This window comes from Odocoileus virginianus, chromosome X (assembly GCF_023699985.2).
Source record: "Odocoileus virginianus isolate 20LAN1187 ecotype Illinois chromosome X, Ovbor_1.2, whole genome shotgun sequence".
In the NCBI taxonomy this organism is placed as follows: Eukaryota; Metazoa; Chordata; class Mammalia; order Artiodactyla; family Cervidae; genus Odocoileus; species Odocoileus virginianus.
The window spans coordinates 29,847,410-29,871,191 of NC_069708.1; the positions used below are offsets into that span (position 1 = coordinate 29,847,410).

At 39.1% G+C, this 23,782-nt stretch overlaps 1 protein-coding gene across 2 annotated transcripts in view; it reads right to left on the reverse strand.

The window, feature by feature from the left end:
* Positions 1 to 2,504: 2,504 nt before the first annotated feature.
* Positions 2,505 to 23,782, reverse strand: part of NEXMIF (neurite extension and migration factor) — a 220,017-nt gene continuing 198,739 nt past the window's right edge. The window contains exons 2-4 of one of the 2 annotated variants that reach the window (XM_070462058.1): positions 9,791 to 9,916; positions 5,171 to 9,094; positions 2,505 to 4,092 (exon numbers count right to left, since the gene is read on the reverse strand). In XM_070462058.1, the coding sequence (XP_070318159.1) occupies positions 4,070 to 4,092; positions 5,171 to 9,094; positions 9,791 to 9,869 (4,026 nt within the window). In that variant the 5' untranslated portion in view covers positions 9,870 to 9,916 and the 3' untranslated portion in view covers positions 2,505 to 4,069. Of the gene's footprint in view, positions 4,093 to 4,689; positions 9,095 to 9,790; positions 9,917 to 23,782 lie in introns of both variants that reach the window. The other variant, XM_070462057.1, reaches the window with a different exon arrangement.

A 23,782-nucleotide genomic window follows, 5' to 3' on the forward strand; every position in this document is an offset into this window, starting at 1 on the left:
AAAACTCCTTAAATTGGACAATTTCTCAATAATACAGGAGAAAACCAATACTTCTAGTTCTAGCACCAGTTAGGACTAGCTAATGCTTCATTCTCTTCAGCACAGAAACTTAGCTCTCTTTCATTCTTGGAACTGTTCTGAGAGCATCTGTGAATTGAAGATGTGGCAGATCTGCATCAGACTGGTTCAGCTTGGTAAGACCAAGCTTGGTTAGAGGTTCTTGGATATGGGTTTTCTCCTTTAGGCAGTAACTGCTAATTAGAACTCAAGAAAATGGAAATTTACTAAAACTGCAGAATCTCACATAACAGGACAAAGGATGCTAGCCAGAGTTGTTCACAGCTTGTGAGCATCCTTTATGCCTCTCTCTCTTTTATGCACACTTGCCCCTTCCCTATCCTGCCTGCACACATGCAGATGCTTCTTAAGAAGCAAGGGAAAAGGTCAGAGAAGGTGAAAGTTGTCACAAAAGTCCATCTAGCACCAAGGACTTCAGGAAGATGGCTAAAGAAGTGATGGTCAAGGTAGTGCGGGAGGTTTGAAAACATTGAGGAAAAGGTAAGGCCTTAACACATAACTACATAAAGTAACAAGTCAGAAGAGAGATCTGTGAGGAAGCTGGTATATGAGACACTGGAGAGGCCATGGGTTCAAGTCAGTTATCAAAGACCAAACATAACACTGAGAGTCTCAAAGAACATTGGTCAAGGCCACTATTTCAGCACCCTGCTCTTTATAGTCCAACAACTCACCAGGGCAGAAAGGGATCAGATCTTTCCTTCTAGATCTTCAAGGAAAAGGAGTTTTCAACTTTCCTTAGTCATGTAATATAATTCTGCATATGTGTGCATGTGTATCTGCATATAAAGTTAGATTTGAAAGCAGCCAAGGCAATGAAAAGTAATTAAGAGTATAACAGTTTCCCTTTGAACTTCCATAAGAAAGTAGCCTGGCTAAAGTTCTTATAGTCTGACACTTTGGGGGAGGTGGAATATAAGATTATAAAAGAAGAACATTTTTAAGATCAAGAACTGAAATTAAGTAAGAAGAATAATAGAGAATATTGCTCCCAGGAAAGAAAAGATTAAAGGGGATTCTGTTGGGGAAGGAATTATAGGAAGAAGCTTCTTAGAGAGAAGAGAGTAGGGAGCGGCAATCAGGAAATTCAGACCAAGGAAAATTCCAATAGCTGATTTCAGTTATCTATGATAGGGTTAAAACACTACCTTTCTGTCACTGGTCCTCACTCCACTAAGGCAGCTGGTTGAATAAGGAATCTCCAAAAGTCAGGTCTATTATGTTAGAGGGAGCAAAGGATTGCAAGAGCAGAGACAAGACCAACAAAGCTTCCCAAACTGAAGACCTCAGAACATGATATACTGAGAGAGATATAGAATGCAATTTAGAGAACAATCATCTTCTGCCTAATCCTGTTGTTCATTTCTCAAACTCGGTTCCTTGTTATGTTTCAGTACAAAATAATTGGTTATAAGCCACTAATTTAACCTTAAAAACAAAATTAACTGTAGGCCAAGAAAAAAAGTACTTTAAAATGGCAGTTCTCTTCGGAGAAAGGGATAAACCATGTCCTAGATTAGGCTCCTAATGGGCTCCATAGGAGCGACTGAAAGAGTATCCATTCCAAAGGATTCATGATAGCAAGTTCTGACAAGGAAATTGTTTGTTTCCAACAGTTTTAGGCTGTCCTTCTATCCCACCTCACCCCATTTTCCAAAGCTGAACTGATACTGAGGAAAAGTGGGACAACCACTCCCATATTTATTTTTATAAAACACACTATACTCATGGAACATTTTCTTTATTCCTTCTTTCATTGCCACCATTTGATTACATAGGAAGCACTCCATTCCTGTAAGCTGGTGACTTTGAGATTTGGAGTCTTGGGGATCAGAATACAGGCAGAGTTGGTGATTCCAAACTAAATTCAGCTGGAAAATAGAAAAATAAAACAAAACAAAGACCAGTTCCGAGGAACCAGCCATAGCATTTAGTAAAAACAGCTAGCTATCAGAGTGGAGAAATAGAAGAAAATGTTCCCATTTGATTGTTTTTCCTTTTGAATGGCTGCTGAAGAGCAGGAGACATGTCACATCTGGTACTTTTCCATTAAGTAATTTTCCAGGACTCACCACACACTAGTGTCAAAACCTTGGAATAGGCCTGAAGCAGCCTCACGAAATGCTCTTCACCCACTCATCCCCACAGACATACACAATCACACCATCAAGAAGAAATGTTTGTTCATTTTACTACCTAGTTGTAAGTAGTAGAGCTGGCTGGTAAAAGGAATCATGGACTGGGAAGTGTGTATACTTATATATGTGACAGGCTTCCTTCCACTTCTCTCTGACTACTTTCAAATGTTGCTTCTCTGTTTGTGAATATATTTAGGTGGCAATGACTAGGTAGGTTCATATTTTGCTTAAAATTTTCCTTTTGAAACATATTCCCTTTTTTAAAATCCCCTTTTCCCCCACCCACCTATTCTCCACCCTCCCACCCACAGCCTATATATCCACAAGTTAATAGGTTAGTAACAATATTAGCAAGAATAGTAAGAGTAACAACAACAACAACCAACAACATTAATAATATTAATCCCCTATATCTGTATAGCACTTTACGATCTACAAAGCGCTTTCACATCCATTATCTCATCTGTGCCATAATGCATCAGTCATCAGACACACAGGCCTTCAACTGTGCAAGGAAAAGAGATCAAATGTTAGAAGTCAAGTGGTGAATAAAAGGGAAGAAAAAGCTAGTTGTGAGGGATGTTGGGGCTGTGAAATTTTTTAAAAAGGGAAAGGGCTAAATAAAAAATGTGATTTCAAAAATTTATATAGAAGATTGAGATTTAAGTTTAGTGTGTGGCATCAGATACTCTAGTCATCCTCAGACTAAGTATATATGGCCCCAATTAGTTGTTATAAATTATTCAGTTTATCAAATATATGTATGTGATTCATAGGCATCAAACTGAGATACCTTAACATTTTCTTTAAATGACATTGGCATTGCAAGATTAAACACTTAACACTAAAGCCATGATATGAGTGCACTTCTGACAAAACTGGAATAAAACATTTATGAAACTACTTAAAAGCAATCTATGTATTTCATTTATCTTAGTCTTGATTTTATAGCTATTTTATAATTTATCCCAGACTATTATAAAATATATAAAACTGAGATATAAAGTATCAGCAATATAACTTTGCACTTTAAATAATTTTCAGATACAGATTTTCCTTTTAGAAAACAAACTTTAAAGCAGCTGCTTTGTTTCCTTGTAAAAGTTTCTGTAAATGCATATACTTGGGTCCCTGATGGACTTAGCTGTTGTGACTTTCAGACTTTTCCAACACTTTAACCCTTAGACAATGGAACAAACAAACCTTTTTGTGCCTTATTTAATGGTTCATGTTTCCACACAGGACAGTAGAATTTTAATTTAAAAAATAAGGTATGTATTCTTATATTTTAAATTAATTAATGAGCTTTAAACTGTGGGGGTGAATATGTAAGATGAGGTAAGGAAATTTGGCACATTTCAAACAGTATCCTTTAAGTTTTGGTAAATTGTGTAACACAACATATTTTTCCACTGTGATCTACAGGTGCTATCCACATAAGTGGGGGTGGTTAATAGCAATAATCACTGGAATGTTTCTAGTAAATTAACAGGGACAAGTTGCCCAAATACTCACAACCAAATGTTGATATAGAAGTAAAAATATATACAATACAGTCACTTGTTTGTAGTTTGGCACAATGTTTTCCTTTATTTCCCCTTGGATAAATAGTGCATAAACTACTTGTGCAACTGTATGACTTCTAAAGTCTTTTACATAGAACATCAGATTAAAGTTTGCTTCTAAAGACTTATTCCCACACTTTAAAATTCTTTTCTTTAAGCACTTACATGTCAACATACATACCACAAGGCATATTTTGAAAGAAATAAAACACAAACATCAAATGTCTTTCTGGAAAATGCGAGTCTCTTCGTCAAACACAGGTAAAACCCAAAATGTTGTTTCTGCTTTTAGGAGATTGTAGTCGGAATCCCTGCAGAAAAACCAAACAATTTATGCCATCTTAGTTAGATTTAGTGTATGTCCCACAAAGGGATCATACAATCTGAATTTGTTTACATCATACTAGATGCCGTATGATGCAGAAAAAGATACCAATAGCAGGGGGCACTAGAAAGCACTCCTAATTGCTTTATGATGAGATTTTGTTTTCCAAATTATGCTCTTTTTGTTTAAATCATCTTGGTTTTTTTGTCTATATAACTTTTAAATTCTGTTGGTCAAAATTTTTCTTACTGCAAAGCCCTCCCCTTCCCCAAATCATTCAAAAGCATATTTTAGTTGTATTTCCTCAGTAAGTAAAAATCAATGCTGACTAGCAGAAAAAGTAGCCTTGTCAAAATTTATCCCTAGTCAAGCCACAACAAAATTGCCCAATCTTTTGGGTGGCTTAGAGGTATAGGGATTTTCATGCACTTTTTTCTTTTTGTTTCAATTTGAAAAAGAAAGGAATGGGACAGTTTCTTTCATGCAAACTTTTGCTTTTAAGAGGGAAAAAATGAGGGACTGTGGGCTTAGCAGAGTAGGAAAGCTAAGGTGCATCATCTCAGCAATTTTGGTGCAGTATTACCTCAGTTTTTCAAAAGAAGCTGTCCCAGCCTCATCCTTGTGGACCTGTTCTCGCTCCATGCGCTTTCCCTTACACTTCTCTTCTCTCAGGGCCTTGGAGCTGGTTTTGTGACGATATAACTTTTTGTGTGTCGGTACATTATTGCCTAAAGTGCTCAGGTTATTAAGCTTTTTATCAAAGAAGGCAGAGCGAGAGTCCTCATTATAACCAGACATGCTTGCACGACCAGGATCACCTATCGCTGCTTTCCCATTGCTTTTACTCACACCCTTGATAGACCTGTGATTCTTAGTGGCTCCTGGAGAGCCATTGTTGACCTTTTTCTTAGATTCCTGTGGTGTCCCAGCCAATATTTTGAGGGTTTTTAATTTTAGACTATTGGACTCAGGGGAGTAGAATATATTGGGGTCCCCATGGTGCTCCATGGGTTCCCAAAGGGGTTCTATGGAGGCCATCATGAACCTCTGCACATCTGCCATACCAGAGGCAATGTTGGACAAGATATATGAAGGCTCCTGAAATTCCCGTTGGTCATCATCCAAAAGGTTGTTGGTGTTGGTGCCCATGTTCATGTCATTCCAACCTGCGCTGCTCTCCTTCCCCAAAGACCAGTTTCCAGAAAGTCCCTTCTGACTTAAAGACCAGTCTCCAGAAAGTCCCTTCTGATTTGGCATCTTCATAGACGCCACAGGGCCATGTTGGATACATTCAGCCAATGTCTTCCCTGTGGAGGATATGCTGTTGATTTGGCCTCCTCCACGACTGATGCCAATTTGCATTTTCTCTCCATTGATTGCAGCCATGAATTTCCCTTTCTTTGCTGACTTAGGGACCTGGCGGGAGGTTTTGCCAGGTGGTTTTTCAATCCCTTTGTTGTTGCCTTTGGGGGATTTTTTCCTGTTGTTTTTCTGAGAAGAGCTTTGGTTCATAGCCCCACTCTTGCTGGGTGAACTTTTCTTTCTTGATTTTGGCACCTTGCTGCTAGTACTCATTTGACTAGATGGATCATTAAATGTTGATAAGCAAGGGGCTTTCTGCAGCAGGCTGACAGAATCCTCATCATTGAACATATGGAACTGAAATTGATGGTTATTTAAAGTAAATCCATCATCCACTTGAACCTGCCGTGAAAGGGTACTGCAGTCCCACTTGATTTTCTCCATATTGCCCAGTGTTCCTGGGACACCCTCTTGGAATCCTTTTAGTGTTCCTAGTGTCTTGATATTCTCACATCTGGTAATTTGAGGTGAAAGACTGGGAGTATCAGGTGGAGATATCTCTGAGAGAGAAGAGTGGCGGAATTTGTCAGGAGTGAAGTTGGAGATATCCAGAAGGTCAGTGGACTCCTTTAGTGGTGCTATCTCATCAATGCTCTGCTGGATCACCAGCTTGGGGCTGCAGTGGGCCAAGAAGTCATCAGCAATATCATCATCACCATCCTTTTCACAGGATTTCAAGCTTAAAGAGCAATAATTGCTTGAGTTGACAGAGAGTGGGGCAATGGAATCAAAGCTAAAGAGCCGCACATCGTCCATATTGACTGGACCCTGCTGGAAAGGAAAGCAGACCTCTCCATTATTAAAGTGACATAATTGGTAAGAGTCATCAGATGAGAGCTGGGTGTCTTGCACAGAGGTATATATGACCTTGTTGCAACTACTGCCACCACTATTGAGACAGATTGGATTGTATGTTGTAGCTGTGACGCTATTTTCCATGGAGACTACTTGAGAGACTCCAAATTCACTGGACTGGGTTGGAGCTATCTCCCTTGAGACTTCAGCAATGAATTCCTGGGAGCCAGAAGTAGGTTTGTTGTGCCACACATCTCCATAGCTGTTTGATTCCATTTTGAAATTTTGGGATGACTGAAGCAGCTGAGACTCAGCAGGTGAGGAAAGCACACAGTCCTGGGCAGGTTGGAGAGGTACAAATGATTTTTCTGTTTGAGTGAGCCTGTCTTCATTTTGCTCTGGAGAATGATGATTGAAGTATGAGATACCAGTATTATTTGACAAGTCAGAAGCATCTAACAATGTCTGTAGATACCCTCCAGGAATAACAGGTATATTGTTGGCAACATGAGCAGATGATAGAGGCATTTCAGAAGAGCAGCTGGTTGGTAGGAAAGTAGAATTCTTAGCAACCTTTGTCTCATGAAATTCAGATAGATGAGAACTGTTTGAGGTCCCAGGAATAGCTTCATTCTTTGAATTAGCCTTGGAGGATTGGTTTTCCAAAACAGGACTCATTTGAACAACTGGCTTGCCTTCTTGCCCAGCTTTGATTTTCTTGGATTTTAACCTGGCTTCACTTTTAAATTTGATTTTGTTAAGCACTTTCCTCTCTGGTCCCTTAAACTGACCATCTTGGGCTTTGACTTTCTCTGAATCAGGACCTGTGACGTCATTTAAATGTGATCCATTTGCACAGCTGGGGGAAGCCAGAGGTGCTGACTTCAGTGTGCCTTTCAGGCCTCCATCTTCTTTACGATTATTAGCTTGCCTCTCATCATTGCAGAATGAAACCTGCTTACCATTTGCTGACGTTTCTATGGATGGGATTCTTTGAATCCTGTGCCTGTTGCCAAGTTTAGATTTTCGTTTGCGAGCAGGTGGCAGAAATGACATCTCAAAGCTACCTGGTTCAAAGCTTTGCTTTTGGCATAAGGATGTTTTGCTGGAGTCTGCATTGCTGTTTCTCTGCTTTTTCTTCTTTTGCCAGAAGCCCTTCAAGGGAGCCAGCTTGGCATATTTGTTGAGCTGATTTTCACTCAAATTAACTGTTGTTTCACTGGCATCCACTCTACCCAACTTCACCAGCATGTTTTTCTCACCTTTAAAACGGTTGATGATAATATATTTGATAATAACAGGGGGCTCCTTACGGGTTACTTTTCTTCTCTTTTTGGGACACCATTCATCATCATCTTCTTCTATAGAACCACTTGGCAGCCATTCCTTCCTCTCATTTACTTTTTCACCCTCTAGTGAGTCAACATCATACAGATAATCTTCACTATACCTGACTTTTCTCTTGGCTCGTAGCCCATAGTTCTGCTGGGAGGAGGAGCTGCCAGAATTAGTGTCCCGAGCCATATAGCGGCTACAGTCCTTGATTTCCCCCATGGTATCAAATGAGACCTCAATGAAGGAACTACCATCACTGAAATTCCCTGATGCCTCCAAGGAATTGGCAAGATGGCCTTGCTTTAGATTCTTAAATTGCTCTACTTCAGTTCCACTGCATGGTTTATTTAAGGCAGATTTTTCTTCATTATCCTTCCCATCTTTTTTCTCTGCACCTTTTTCTTCCTGGCCTTCTTCTTTGCCTTTCTTCTTGTCCAGGTTTTTATCTTCCTCCCCCCAGATAATGCTCACATCAGGGACCTTGAATTGGGAAAAATCACTACTTTGCTTCAGGGCTCCAGTCTTAGACTCCCGCTTAGGGCAGGTAGTAAAGACACTAGGAAAAAAGTTGAACTGGGCATCCTCTTGCATCAAAAGGGTGGTCTTGTCTCGAACATTGTCCTGGAAGGACTCATATCGAATTTTCAGGGAGCAGACATCACTGCCCAGTGTTGACTCATCATCATCAAACATGTAGTTATCCACATCTTCTTCAGAGAACAGGTTGACAGACAGCTCATTCTTGGAACAGAGGTCAAGTAGTTCGATCTTACTCTCACTAATGAAAGTCTCAAAGTAACCCCAATCCTGATTGGAATTTGCCAGCAAAGCCTCTTCTGTATTGCACTTATCTAACAGTAATGCCTCATAATAACTTTTCTGACCTGGGTCCTCCAAGTCAATGTCAGGTTTCTCAGCTTCTCGTCTATCTCCTGCCCTTGATTTGTGCAAGGGGAAGCCTAGGAGCTGATCTGAGAGAAGCTGTTCTCCATATTTCATGTTTTCTCCAGCATTAATACACTGAATCCCTATATCAGAGACTGCACAGGTTTCATAATCCCTGTTTAGATCACTGACTTTTAGACTGATCCCTGGCTCAGGATCTACTGCATCCTTGGATTCCATGAAGCAGCCCAAGCAAGTCCGGCTTGGCTGCATGAGGCAGTCCCCATTCAGAGCTGACATGCCTGCAGGCTCCATTATGGCAAATGGAGCTTTCTCACACTCATTGGGCAATGACCATGTGTTCAGGCCCTTTGCAACACCAGATGTAAGGGAGATGGCATTCACAGAAGCACTATTAGCAGTATGCTCAGGTGCTTCAATCAGGCCCAAAGGAGAGGGAGGGCTCTGCATACAGGGCTTCTTAGAGGGCAGAGGCAGGAGACCTCTGGGGTACATCAGGTTCTCTTTTTGAGCCACCGGTATAGACTGGATTGGTGCAGCAGCCTCTAGAGCTGCAAATGACTTCATTGCCACATCCTGGTCCTCTGAATCTAGAGAAAAGGGGGAAAATGACAGAAATAAAGTTAAAGATCTTAGACCAGACTCATTAACTCTTTCCCTTGATCAGTTTCTGGTACTTGATCTTAATGTATAAAAGGTAAGCTTCAGCTTCTCTAACTTTAGAACTAGAAACTACAAAGTTAAAGAATGACCCTGATTTTGTACTGAACATTTATGTGAGTGAAAAGTAATTATTTCTTTAGGTTCAGCTTTTTCTTCAGACACACACAACACCCTCCTCAGAAATGAGGGGAAAATGGATTGCTTGATCAATTGGAAAGTTAAAGCTTTCAGGGTGGGAAAATGCTCAGATGGGATATATTCATGATTTTTAAACTCTAAGGCATATTCCTATCCTTCAGACTTACCTCTGTTTTGGAAGCTTCTACGGAATCTAGACATTTCAAACTTCATATCAAAGTAGATTTCTAATTCACTACGAATTTAGGGGAACCTAAGTATTCATTTGATAGAGATAATTTCAGAGAGCAAAGGGGTTGGATTAGATACCTCCTAGAGACCCTTCTAGTCCAGTTACAGATTTGGTGGGATAAAGTTTAGGATTAATACCTATCTCAGAGGTATCCTAGACTTAACTTGCCCCTGCTCTGTTGATACTGAAAATCTATAGCAATAACAAAGGACTACTGGGAGAGTTATTGCATACTATAATTAAATTCCCTTACCATTTTCCTTGACCCCATTAATCATAGTGTTTTCTCCGTTGGTTGAGGCAACAATAGCCTTATCTTGTTGGTTATCCATGAATGGAACCTCTTATTGTTTCATTCCAAGTCCAAATGCTGTTCAACCTGCACATTTCAAATACATAATAATATCAGTCACTAAAGTTTTTCCTCTGTTTTAAGGTTATTTCAGCTAGAGAGGTCTTAAAAGCTTTACTGGAATTTACCTGTTTCCAGACTGGCTTCATAGACAGTCTTGTTTTTTGTTTCATAGCTTTTACATGCCATATAAGTCAGTTTGGAAATTCACACTTCATTCAGACATTCTAGATCCTTCTATCCCCTCTTGGCTACCATACTATTAAAACAGAAGTCTGAGGAAGCAGGCAAACTTACGTCTTCTTTCAGATAGTAACACATTTAACCACTTCCAACCCCTGGCCAAAACAAGGCTGTAAAAATGTTTCCACAGATTACCGATCTATACTTATATTTTCCCCTTTCAGGTAATGAAATAAAGAACAGCTGCTTCAGACAAATATTACTAGCAAAAATTAATGTATCATGAAATATATACAGGAGCAATGCAGTTAATTATCAATAATTGTCTAATCTTGTCAGATACAACAAGAATACTGTGTCATGGAACATATAAGTGCCACTGTAACTTTACTCTGCAATGCTGTTTTCCTGAGAACATAAATTTCTCCTCAGAAAAAAATCTGACCAAGCACCCAGGATTCATTGCTCTGAATTAAATGCAAAAAAGTGTTGAGAATAGAGATAATATGCTTTGGCAAAAGAGAAGAGGAGGAGACTGGTATGGGAGTTTGATAAGTTGGGAAGGGGAGAGGAAGGGAGCACTAGGTTCTAGGCTGGATACAGTTACAGAAGTTCTCTCATTTTGTACTTATAATCACCTTGTAATTTTGGCTCTACTAGGTTCTTATTTGTTTTCTTTTTCTGGGCCATGCCACACAGCTTCTGGGGCCTCAGTTTCCCCACCAGGGATTGAATCTGGACCATGGCAGTGAAAGCACTGAATCCTAACTTCTAGACCACCAGGGAGCTCCCTTATTCCCTTATTTTTTTCAAAAGGGCAAACTGAGTATCATAGATACTGGCTTAGATACTAATAGAGATACTATAATAGATATTAACAATGATTATTAATTATTTGGGCCTTTTTTTCCACCTACAGAATCAGAAGGCTAAACCCTGAGCAGAAAATCTTTAGTCTTTTCCTATGACTTTTTAGATCTCAGCTCTAAATGACACAACTTAAAGGTATGTATTTTCACACATTTTAATTTATACCTTGGCTGTTTATAAAAAAAGATTTGGGAGAAGGATTATAATTTTTTATGCCTGCAATACAAACATCTCTGCACTTGCTTTAGCTCTTCCCTATCGATCAGCATTTTAGGATAACAAATTTTACGGGGTTATTAAAATCTATTTTGAGCTAAAATTGATTAGCATGTTTGGAATAATGTACAAGCTGCTTTGCTGATCATAGTAAATCATGCAGTATAATGGCACTGATATAACATTAGCATGGAGACAGGTATTTTGAAGCAAGAAAATGCTCAGTTAAAGTGGAAAAGCAACCTCTCCTACTTGACCTTCCCTCAGTTGGGTCTAAAGAAGGCTCACAGATCTTGTCCTAGTAGGTTGCTATACTCTTCCCCAAAGGCCTTTAGGGCTCAGGTCTCAGAGTCTAGATGACCCATGCCTACAATTATCTTGGGGGCTGTCCTTGGCCTTTCCCAACTGGAAAAAAATATGACAAGAAAGTAATTCATGTTTCTGCCTATGGATCTGGGACAACATAGCCTTTGGGACAAGTAGTGCTAATCTCTGGGATACGAGTTTAAATTAATTCAACAAATTTACTATGTACTACCTGTGGTCATGGTGCTGTACCAGAAACTGCAGTGGAAAAGATAGTTGACTGAGACTAGATCCTTGCTCTCAAGGTACTCAGAATTTATGGGAGAAAACAAGTCATAAACAAAGCTAATAAATATATTTTATTCACTGAAATAGAAGGAAAAGGTTTCTATAGGAGTTCAAAATAGAGAGAAATTATTCCACTTCTAGAAAGGAGGGAAATCAGTGAAGAATTCACTAATAGCAGCATTTGATTTGGACCTTGAAGGATGGTGTTCCAGGGAGTAGGAATGGGGGATAATAGAGGAGAGAAAGGCATTCTAGGCTTCAGGAATTTCATGAGTTGCCATGAGTCTCTCCCTACTCCAGTCAACCTAAACAACTGCTACAGAATCATAGGTCTGACACTTTCCTTGCATATAACACCCTTTTCCTTATATTTTTCATTGTTCCTTTTAAAAAATTATTTTATTTTAAATGAAACAAAGACGAATATTTTTTATAATAAAATGTACAATTCACCAAGAAGATAGACATCATAAACCATTAACAGCAAAACCTTAACAACAAAGAAACAAAGATACAGAAGCAAAACTCAGAAGAAATATAAGTGAAAAGAAAAAATATATAATCATAGTGAGACGTATTAACATTGCTCAGGGACTATGTTATCAAGTGTAGAAAAAACAAGAATAGAAGCATCTTTAATTATGTCATTAATAATCTAAATATAATAGATTTACATTTAATTAATTTATATTAATCATATGCTACATAAATATATTCAAAATTTTGTATTTCATAAGTTGTTATTAGATGTTCATAGGACATTTAGAAAAACTGGTAAAAAGATAAACATTATTAAATTTCAAAAAATAGAATTCTTTTTTGTGTGTGATTCAGTTTTATATATAAGCACATACATTGTTTCTGAAATTATTTTCTGTTATAGGTTATTACAAGACATTGACTGTGGTTCCCTGTGCTATATAGTAAACCTCTGTTGCTTGTTGCATATCTATTTTTTAAAAATTAGAAATATAGCATTCTATTTATACTAAGTCAAACAAGTAGAATCAAAATTTCATAGATCTTTTAGGCAAAAATTCATAAGTTTACATATATATATTTGTAAGTTATACATATATATATATGTATCCAAAAGATTTTCTACTATGATTGATAAAGGCTTGAGAAAGAACATCAAGGAAAAAAGAAGAGATGGAGAAATTGGAAAGCATAAACTAAATGAAATGGGAGCACTGACTATGAAATAGAAAAATGAAACAAACTAGATAAAGGTAAAAGATCCTCATATAGTCCAGTTGTTGTTAAACATGGCTGCTCCATAGAAACATATCTGGAGCTCTGGTAAAAAAAAGAAATACCTAGGCATTTGTATTTTTCAAAAAATTCCAAGATAATTATGATATGCATCTAGATTTTAAACAGTGATTACAGGTTTTTCTATTAAATGCTAGTTTAGGTGATAGAGAATTCTATAATTTTTCTGTTGCCCAATCATGATACAATGATATTAAGTGAGTAACAGTTACATAATCACAATAGTAAAAGATGTTTATCAGTTTTCACAATCAATAGTCAGGCAAAAAATAAAAGATGGTTACAATTGCAAGCCATAATGGGAACATGATTAATCTAACAATATAAAATAATTACATACAATTTGGGGGGTCAGAGTAATGTGGTAAGTGGAAGTGCATACATGCACATGTTTTCATCTGCTCAGTCAATCTATGTCTTTTAGTAGGTGCATTTAATCCATTTACAGTTAAGGTAATAATCGATATGTATGGTCCTATTCCCCTGGAGAAGGGAATGGCAACCCACTCCAGTATTCTTGCCTGGAGAATTCCATGGACAGAGGAGCCTGGCAAGCTAAAGTCCATGGGATAGCAAAGAGTCAGATATGACTGAGTGACTAACACTTTCACTTTCATGATCCTATTACCATTGTTTTGGGTTTATTTTCTGTAGGTAGGGCTTTTCCTTCTCTTGTTTCCTGCCTAGAGAAGTTCCTTTAGCACTTATTGTAGAGCTGGTTTGGTGGTGCTGAATTCTCTTAACCTTTGCTTGTCTGGAAAGCTTTTGATTTGTCCATCAAATCTGAAGGAGAGTTTTCCTAGGTAGAATATTCTTGGTTGTAGGTTCTTCCCTTTCATCACTTTAAATATATCATGCCATTCCCTCCTGGCTTGTAGAGTTTCTGTTGAGAAATCAGCTGATAGCCTGATGGGAGTTCCCTTGTATATTGTCATTTTTCCCTTGTTGCTTTTAATATTTTATCTCTGTCTTTAATTTTTGTCAGTTTGATTACTATGTGTCTTGGTGTGTTCCTCCTTGGGTTTATCCTGCCTGGGACTCTCTGTGCTTCCTGGACTTGGTTGGTTATTTCCTTTCCCATGTTAGGGAAGTATTCAGCTATGATCTCTTCAAGCATTTTCTCAGGTCCTTTCTCTCTCTCTTCTCCTTCTGGGATCCCCTATAATGTGAATGTTGGTGTGTTTAATGTTGCCCCAGAGGTCTCTTAGGCTGTCTTCATTTCTTTTCATACTTTTTTCTATATTCTGTTCTGTGGCAGTGATTTCCAACATTTCTGTCCTCCAGGTCATTTATCCGTTCTTCTGCCTCAGTTATTCTGCTATGGATTCCTTCTAGTGTATTATTCATCTGTTTGTTTGTTCTTTAGTTCTTTTAGGTCTTTGGTAAACATTTCTTGTATCTTCTCAATCTTTGCCTCCATTCTTTTTCTGAGATCCTGAATCATCTTCACTATCATTAGCTTGAATTCTTTTTCTGAAAGGTTGCCTATCTCCACTTCTTTAGTTGTTTTTCTGGGGTTTATCTTGTCCCTTCATCTGGGATATAACTTTCTGCTTTTTCATGCTGAGCAACGTTCTGTAATGTGCCTTTGTTTAGTCTCTGCTGGGTTTTGGTTCTTCTTGCTTCTTCTGCCTGCCCTCTGATGGAGGAGGCTAAGAGGCTGTGTAAGCTTCCTGATGGCAGGGACTACTGGTGGGAAAAACTGGGTCTTGCTCTGGTGGGTAGGGCTCTGCTCAGTTCAGTTCAGTTCAATTCAGTTGCTCAGTCATGTCCGACTCTTTGTAACCCCATGGACTGCAGCACGCCAGGCTCCCCTGTCCATCACCAACTCCTGGAGCTTACTCAAACTCATGTCCATCAAGTCGGTGATGCCATCCAACCATTTCATCCTCTGTTGTCCCCTTCTCCTCCCACCAAGAAGGTTTACCACAAAGAGGACCTTTCCTGACAGTTACTGCCAGTCCTCCCCCCCTGTGGTGAGCCCGTGCCAACCCATGCCTTCATAGGAGACCCTCTAACACTAGCAGGTAGCTTTGGTTTGGTTTCAGTGGAGTCACTGCTCTTTTCCTCTGAGTCTTGGTGTGTGCAAGGATTTATTTGTGCCCTCCAAGACTGGAGTCTCTGTTTCCCCCAGTCCCATGGAAGTCTTATAATCAAATCCACCTGGCCTTCAAGGTCAGATTCTCTGGGGATTCTCAGTCCATTTGTCGGGTCTCCAGGGTAGGGAGCCTGATGTAGGGTTCTGAACCTTCACAACAGTGGGAGAACTTCTTTGGTATTATTGTTCTCCAGTTTGTGGAAGACCCAACAAATGGGTATGAGATTTGATTTTATTGCAACTGTGTCCCTCCTACCATCTTTCTGGAGCTTCGTCTTTGTCTTTTGATGTGGCGTATCTTTTTTTTTTTTTTTTTGATAGGTTCAAGCATACTCCTGTTGGTGGTTGTTCAATAGCCAGCTGTGATTTCGGTGCTCTTGCAGGAGATGAGTGCACATCCTTCTACTCCACCATCTTGAACTGGAAGCCTTTTTTTAAATTATAAGTTAATGTATTTTAATTGGAAGATAATTACTTTACAAGATTGTGATGGGGTTTTTTTGGCCATACATCAACATTAATTGCCCATAGGTATACATGTATCTCCCCATCCTGAATCCCCTCCCACCCCCCTCCGCACCCTATACCTCTAGGTTTTCCCAGAGCATCAACGCCCTGCTTCATGCCTCGAACTTGCACTGGTCATCTATTTTACATACGGTACTGTACATGTTTCAATGGTATTCTTTCAAATCATCCCACACTTGTCTTCTCCCACTGATTTCAAAAGTCTGTTCTTTATATCTGTGTTCCCTTTGCTGCCCTGCATGTAGGATCATTGGCACCACATTTCTAAATTTCATATATACGTGTTAATATATAATATTTGCCTTTCTCCTTCTGACTTACTTCACTCCGTATAATAGGTTCCATCTCATTAGAACTGACTCAAACTCATTTTTTTTATATCTGAGGAATATTCTATTGTGTATATGTACCACAACTCCCATATCCATTCATCTGACGATGTACATCTAAGTTGCTTCCATGTCCTCAGTTCAGTTCAGTTCAGTCGCTCAGTCATGTCCAACTCTTTGTGACCCCATGAACTGCAGCATGCCAGGCCTCCCTGTCCAACACCAACTCCCTGAGTCCGCCCCAAACCATGTCCATTCTGTTGGTGATGCCACCCAATCATCTCATCTTCTGTCATCCCCTTCTCCTCCTGCATTCAATCTTTCCCAGCATCAGGGTCTTTTCAAATGAGTTAGCTCTCTGCATCAGGTGGCTAAAGTATTGGAGTTTAGCTTCAACATCAGTCTCTCCAATGAACACCCAGGACTGATCTCCTTTAGGATGGACTGGTTGAATATCCTTGCAGTCCAAGGGACTCTCAAGAGTCTTCTCAAACACCACAGTTCAAAAGCATCAATTCTTCGGTGCTCAGCTTTTTTTATAGTCCAACTCTCACATCGATACATGACTACTAAAAACAATAGCCTTGACTAGATGGAAGTTTGTTGGCAAAGTAATGTTTCTGCTTTTTAATATGCTATCTAGGTTGGTCAGAACTTTCCTTCCAAAGAGTAAGGGTCTTTTAATTTCATGGCTGCAATCGCCATCTGCAGTGATTTTGGTGCCCAGAAAAATAAAGTCAGTCACTGTTTCCACTGTTTCCCCATCTATTTACCATGAAGTGATGGGACCGGATGCCGTGATCTTAGTTTTCTGAATGTTGAGCTTTAAGCCAACCTTTTCACTCTCCTCTTTCACTTTCATCAAGAGGCTCTTTCGTTCTTCTTCACTTTCTGCCATAAGGGTGGTGTCATCTGCATATCTGAGGTTATTGATATTTCTCCCAGCAATCTTGATTCCAGCTTGTGCTTCATCCAACCCAGCGTTTCTCATGATGTACTCTGCATATAAGTTAAATAAGCAGGGTGACGATATACAGCCTTGACACACTCCTTTTCTTATTTGGAACCAGTCTGTTGTTCCATGTCCAGTTCTAACTGTTACTTCCTGACCTGCATACAGGTTTCTCAAGAGGCAGGTCAGGTGGTCTGTTATCCCCTTCTCTTTAAGAATTTTCCTCAGTTTCTTGTGATCCACACAGTCAAAGGTTTTGCCATAGTCAATAAAGCAGAAAGAGATTTTTTTTTTTTTGAACTCTCTTGCTTTTTTGATGATCCAGCTTTTTCGATGATCTCTGGTTCCTCTGCCTTTTCTAAAACCAGCTTGAACATCTGGAAGTTCACAGTTCATGAATTGCTGAAGCCAGGCTTGGAGAATTTCGAGCATTACTTTACTAACATGTGAGACGAGTGCAATTGTGCGGTAGTTTCAGCTTTCTTTGGCATTGCCTTTCTTTGGGATTGGAATGAAAATGGACATTTTCCAGTCCTGTGGCCACTGCTGAGTTTTCCAAATTTGCTGGCATATTGAGTGCAGCACTTTCACAGTATCATCTTGTAGGATTTGAAATAGCTCAACTGGAATTCCATCACCTCCACTAGATTTATTTGTAGTGATGCTTCCTAAGGCCCACCTGACTTCACATTCCAGGATGCCTGGCTCTAGGTGAGTGTGAGTGATCACACCTTCATGATTATCTGGGTCGTGAAGATCTTTTTTGTATAGTTCTTCTGTGTATTCTTGCCAACTCTTCTTAATATCTTCTGCTTCTGTTAGGTCCATACCATTCCTGTCCTTTATTGAGCCCATCTTTGCATGAAATGTGCCCTTGGTATCTGATTTTCTTGAAGAGATCTCTAGTCTTTCCCATTCTATTGTTTTCCTCTATTTTTTTGCATTGATCGCTGAGGAAGGTTTTCTTATCTCTCCTTGCTATTCTTTGGAACTCTGCATTCAAATGGGTATATCTTTCCTTTTCTCCTTTGCTTTTTGACTCTCTTCTTTTCACAGCTATTTGTAAGGCCTCTTCAGACAGCCACTTTGCGTTTTTGCATTTCTTTTTCTTGGGGATGGTCTTGCTCCCTGTCTCCTGTAAAATGTCACGAACCTCCATCCACAGCTCATCAGGCACTCTGTCTATCAGATCTAGTCCCTTAAATCTATTTCTCACTTCCACTGTATAGTCATAAAGGATTTGATATAGGTCTTACCTAAATGGTCTAGTGGTTTTCCCCACTTTCTTCAATTTAAGTCTGAATTTGGCTTCCATGTCCTAGCTAATGTACGTAATGCCACAATGAACATTGGGGTATGTGTGTCTCTTTCAATTCTGATTTTCTTGGGGTATAGTCCCAGAAGTGGGACTGCTGGGTCATACAGCAGTTCTATTCCCAGTTTTTAAAAGTAACCTCCACACTGTTCTCCATAATGCTTGTAACAGTTTGCATTTCCACCAACAGTGTAAGAAGGTTCCCTTTTCTCCACTACTCTCCAGCATTTATTGTTTGCAGATTTTTTGATAACGGCCATTCTGACCATTGACAATACCCTTTTCAATCAATACTCAGTTTCATTCTCTTCACCTCTACCTATACCCCAAAATATTTTAACTTAATATTCTAGACCACTTTTTGCTTCCAGGTATCTTGCTTGATATTCTCTGTGCCTGGAATATCTCTCCCTACTCTTTCTCCTTCCGCTATTCTTCCCTTCCTCCCTTTCCAGCTTTTGTTTCATTTCCCTCTCCTATTCCCTTCTCAAAATTTCCTGACACTTTCCTTGATTCTCCCTACAACAAACAAAATTAATTTTTTCCCTTCTCTGTGTTCCCAAAGAACTTTGCTCTTCTCCATGTTTATCATCTTATATAAACATTACTTCTTTATATCTGATACCCTCAAAAGACTAAGCACCCCTCACCTCCACAGGGCTTAGCTCAAATAGTGTTTAGAATATGGTATATACTCTGTAAAAGTTGACTAGAAGATGATGTTGAATGATAGAAAATGATGGGGGAGAATTTGGGGGAACAGTAGATTTTTTCCCCTAAAACATCAGGTATATGTTTTAGACGCTATGGTTGAAAAGATGAGAACTATACTGTGGAGGCCACCCACATCTTAGTTAAAGAAGACACTGAAGGGTTTTAAGCAGAGAAATACTATGATTAGAACATTAGGACCAGTGAGAGAGGGAGAATCAGAGGTAAGTAAATATGTTAGGAGACAATGTTCAAGTGTGAGCGGTCAAGAAGATTAGAATTAGGGAGGAGGAAATAAAAATGGAAAGATTTTAGATTTGAGTAAATTGCAGAGATATGCTGTAGAGATTTGGAAAATGATTTAGATGTGGCAGGTGAGGGAGCAGAAGTTGGCATATGGAGACAAGAGAGGTCAAAGAGTTAATTTATTGTTGTTTAGTCACTAAGTTATGTCTGACTCTTTGCAATCCCATAGACTGTAATCTGCCAGGCTCCTCTGTTTATGGGGTTCTCTAGGCAAGAATACTGGAGTGGGTTTCCATGCCCTCCTCCAGGGGATCTTCCTGGACCAGGGACTGAACCTACATCTCTTCTATTGGCAGGCAGATTCTTTACCACTGAGCCACCAGGGAAGCTCTCAAAGACTTATTAAATGATTTTAAAAGGAGCATTAGGAGTGGTTGGATTCCAGACCAGAGTAACCTCAGAAACACAAGTGCCAGGATGTTTATGAGAATAAAGCAAGATGAGTAATAAGCCTGATCATCAGGTCCAACATCTATAATGAAGCTGAAAAAGGTCTTAGCTGGAAAGGAGGCAACTGACCAGCAACCTGATATGGATGGAGAAACTACAGGTTTGGTAAGGGATTGGAATGGATCAATGAAATGAGACTGTTGTACACTGAAATACAAAGGATCATAAGAGACTACTACCAGCAGCTCTATGCCAATAAAATGGACAACTTGGAAGAAATGGACAAGTTCTTAGAGAAGTATAACTTTCCAAAACTGAACCAGGAAGAAATAGAAGATCTTAACAAACACATTACAAGCAAGGAAATTTAAACTGTAATCAGAAATCTTCCAGCAAACAAAAGCCCAGGACCAGATGGCTTCACAGCTGAATGCTACCAAAAATTTAGAGAAGAGCTAACATCTATCTTATTCAAACTTTTCCAGAAAATTGCAGAAGAAGGTAAATTTCCAAACTCATTCTATGAGGCCACCATCACCCTAATTCCAAAACGAGACAAAGATTCCTCAAAAAAAGAAAACTACAGGCCAACATCACTGATGAACATAGATGCAAAAATCCTTAACAAAATTCTAGCAAACAGAATCCAACAACATACTAAAAAAATCATACAACAAGACCAAGTGGGCTTTATCCCAGGAATGCAAGGATTCTTTAATATCCACAAATCAATCAATGTAATATACCACATTAACAAACTGAAAGATAAAAACAATATGATTATCTCAGTAGATGCACAAAAAGCCTTTGACAAAATTCAACATCCATTTATGATTAAAACTCTCCAGAAAGCAAGAATAGAAGGAACATACCTCAACATAATAAAAGCTATATATGACAAACCCACAGCAAGCATTATCCTCAATGGTGAAAAATTGAAAGCATTTCCCCTAAAATCAGGAACAAGCAAGGGTGCCCACTCGCATGACTACTATTCAACATAGTTTTGGAAGTGTTGGCCCAGCAATCAGGGCAGAAAAAGAAGTAAAAGGAATCCAGATAGGAAAAGAAGAAGTGAAACTCTCTCTGTTTGCAGATGACATGATCTTCTACATAGAAAACCCTAAAGACTCTACCAGAAAATTACTAGAGCTAATCAACGAATATAGTAAAGTTGCAGGATATAAAATTAACACCCAGAAATCCCTTGCATTGCTATACACTAACAATGAGAAAACAGAAAGAGAAATTAAGGAAACGATACCATTCACCATTGCAACAAAAAGAATAAAATACTTAGGAGTATATCTACCTAAAGAAACAAAAGACTTATACATAGAAAACTATAAATCACTGATGAAAGAAATCAAAGAGGACACAAACAGATGGAGAAATATACCGTGTTCAAGGATTGGAAGAATCAATATTGTGAAAATGGCTATAGTACCCAAAGCAATCTATAGATTGAATGCAATCCCTATCAAGCTACCAACAGTATTTTTCACAGAACTAGAACAAATAATTTCACAACTTGTATGGAAATACAAAACACCTCGAATAGCCAAAGTAATCTTGAGAAAGAAGAATGGAACTGGAGGAATCAACCTGCCTGACTTCAGGCTCTACTACAAAGCCACAGTCATCAAGACAGTATGGTACTGGCACAAAAACAGAAATATAGATCAATGGAACAAAATAGAAAGCCCAGAGATAAATCCACAAACCTATGGTCACCTTATCTTCAACAAAGGAGGCAAGGATATACAATGGAAAAAAGACAACCTCTTTAACAAGTGGTGCTGGGAAAACTGGTCAACCACCTGTAAAAGAATGAAACTAGAACACTTTCTAACACCATACACAAAAATAAACTCAAAATGGATTAAAGATCTAAATGTAAGACCAGAAACTATAAAACTCCTAGAGGAGAACATAGGCAAAACACTCTCTGATATAAATCACAGCAGGATCCTCTATGACACACATCCCAGAATATTAGAAACAAAAGCAAAAATAAACAAATGGGACCTAATGAAACTTAAAAGCTTTTGCACAACAAAGGAAACTATAAGCAAGGTGAAAAGACAGCCCTCAGATTGGGAGAAAATAATAGCAAACGAAGCAACAGACAAAGGATTAATCTCAAAAATATACAAGCAACTCCTCCAGCTCAACTCCAGAAAAATAAATGACCCAATCAAAAAATGGGCCAAAGAACTAAACAGACATATCTCCAAGGAAGACATACAGATGGCACAAAAACACATGAAAAGATGCTCAACATCACTCATTATCAGAGAAATGCAAATCAAAACCACAGTGAGGTACCGTTACATGCCAGTCAGGATGGCTGCTATCTAAAAGTCTACAAGCAATAAATGCTGGAGAGGGTGTGGAGAAAAGGGAACCCTCTTACACTGTTGGTGGGAATGCAAACTAGTACAGCCGCTATGGAAAACAGTGTGGAGATTTCTTAAAAAGCTGGAAATAGAACTGCCATATGACCCAGCAATCCCACTTCTGGGCATACACACCAAGGAAACCAGATCCGAAAGAGACACGTGCACCCCAATGTTCATCGCAGCACTGTTTATAATAGCCAGGACATGGAAGCAACCTAGATGCCCATCAGCAGACTAGTGGATAAGGAAGCTGTGGTACATATACACCATGGAATATTCCTCAGCCATTAAAAAGAATTCATTTGAATCAGTTCTAATGAGATGGATGAAACTGGAGCCCATTATACAGAGTGAAGTAAGCCAGAAAGATAAAGACCATTACAGTATACTAACACATATATATGGAATCTAGAAAGATGCCAATGATAACCCTATATGCAAAATAGAAAAAGAGACACAGATGTACAGAACAGACTTTTGGACTCTGTGGGAGAAGGCGAGGGTGGGATGTTTCAAGAGAACAGCATCGAAACATGTATATCTAGGGTGAAACAGATCACCAGCCCAGGTTGGATGCATGAGACAAGTGCTCAGGCCTGGTGCACTGGGAAGACCCAGAGGGATGGGGTGGAGAGGGAGGTGGGAGGGGGGCCTGGGATGGGGAATACATGTAAATCCATGGCTAATTCATTCCAATGTATGACAAAAACCACTGCAATATTGTAAAGTAATTAGCCTCCAACAAATAAAAATTTAAAAAAAAAGAAAAAAAAAAGAGAGAGAACAGCATTGAAACATGTATATTATCTAGGGTAAAACAGATCACCAGCCCAGGCTGGATGCATGAGACAAGTGCTCGGACCTGGTGCACTAGGACGACCCAGAGGGATCAGGTGGAGAGGGAGGTGGGAGGGGGGAATCGGGATGCGGAATACATGTAAATCCATGGCTGATTTATGTCAATGTATGACAAAAAACACTACAATATTGTAAAGTAATTAGCCTCCAACTAATAAAAATAAATGAAAAAAAGTTTTTCATAAAGTACAAAAAAAAAAAAAAAACTATTCACAATACCCAGGCTACTATGCGAAAAAAGTTTGGTTTTTCTCTTATATAACTTGGAAGCAATCAAAATACGTGTAACCCACAATGACCTCTTCCAGAGTGTCATCTGTGTCTTTCAGATTCATCTCTTTGTCTTTGGAAAATGTGTTTGAAATCACTGACCTATGGTTTATGGGGTCTCTTGACTCACTGGATGGAGGAGCTCTCCCGCTACTGCTAATGAGTTCACGTGTTGCCAAGGTCAAGCCACACATTTATTTGCCTTAAAAGAAGGGACTATTCCTTCTGCCCCATTCTTGGGGGCAGGCCAGTGTGCAGAATAGTCCTTCAATAGGAACCACATCTTACACAAGACCTCTGTAGAAGAAGGAATTGAGACAATGACCTAAATGTGTATTTCTTTCCTGTATAAAATGCACTTGTAAGAGTCCTTTCTCACTATGCCCATTTTGATGAACTGTGATCCCTTTGGAGAATTTAAGATTTTACTGGGGCCCCTTCAAGGATGAAGAATATGTCTTCCATGTCAATACAGTGCCTGGCTCCACATTGTTGTTCAGTGGCTAAGTAGTGTCCTACTCTTTGTGACCCCATGGACTGCAACATACCAGGCTTCCCTGCCCTTCACTATCTCCTAAAGTTTGCTCAAATTCATG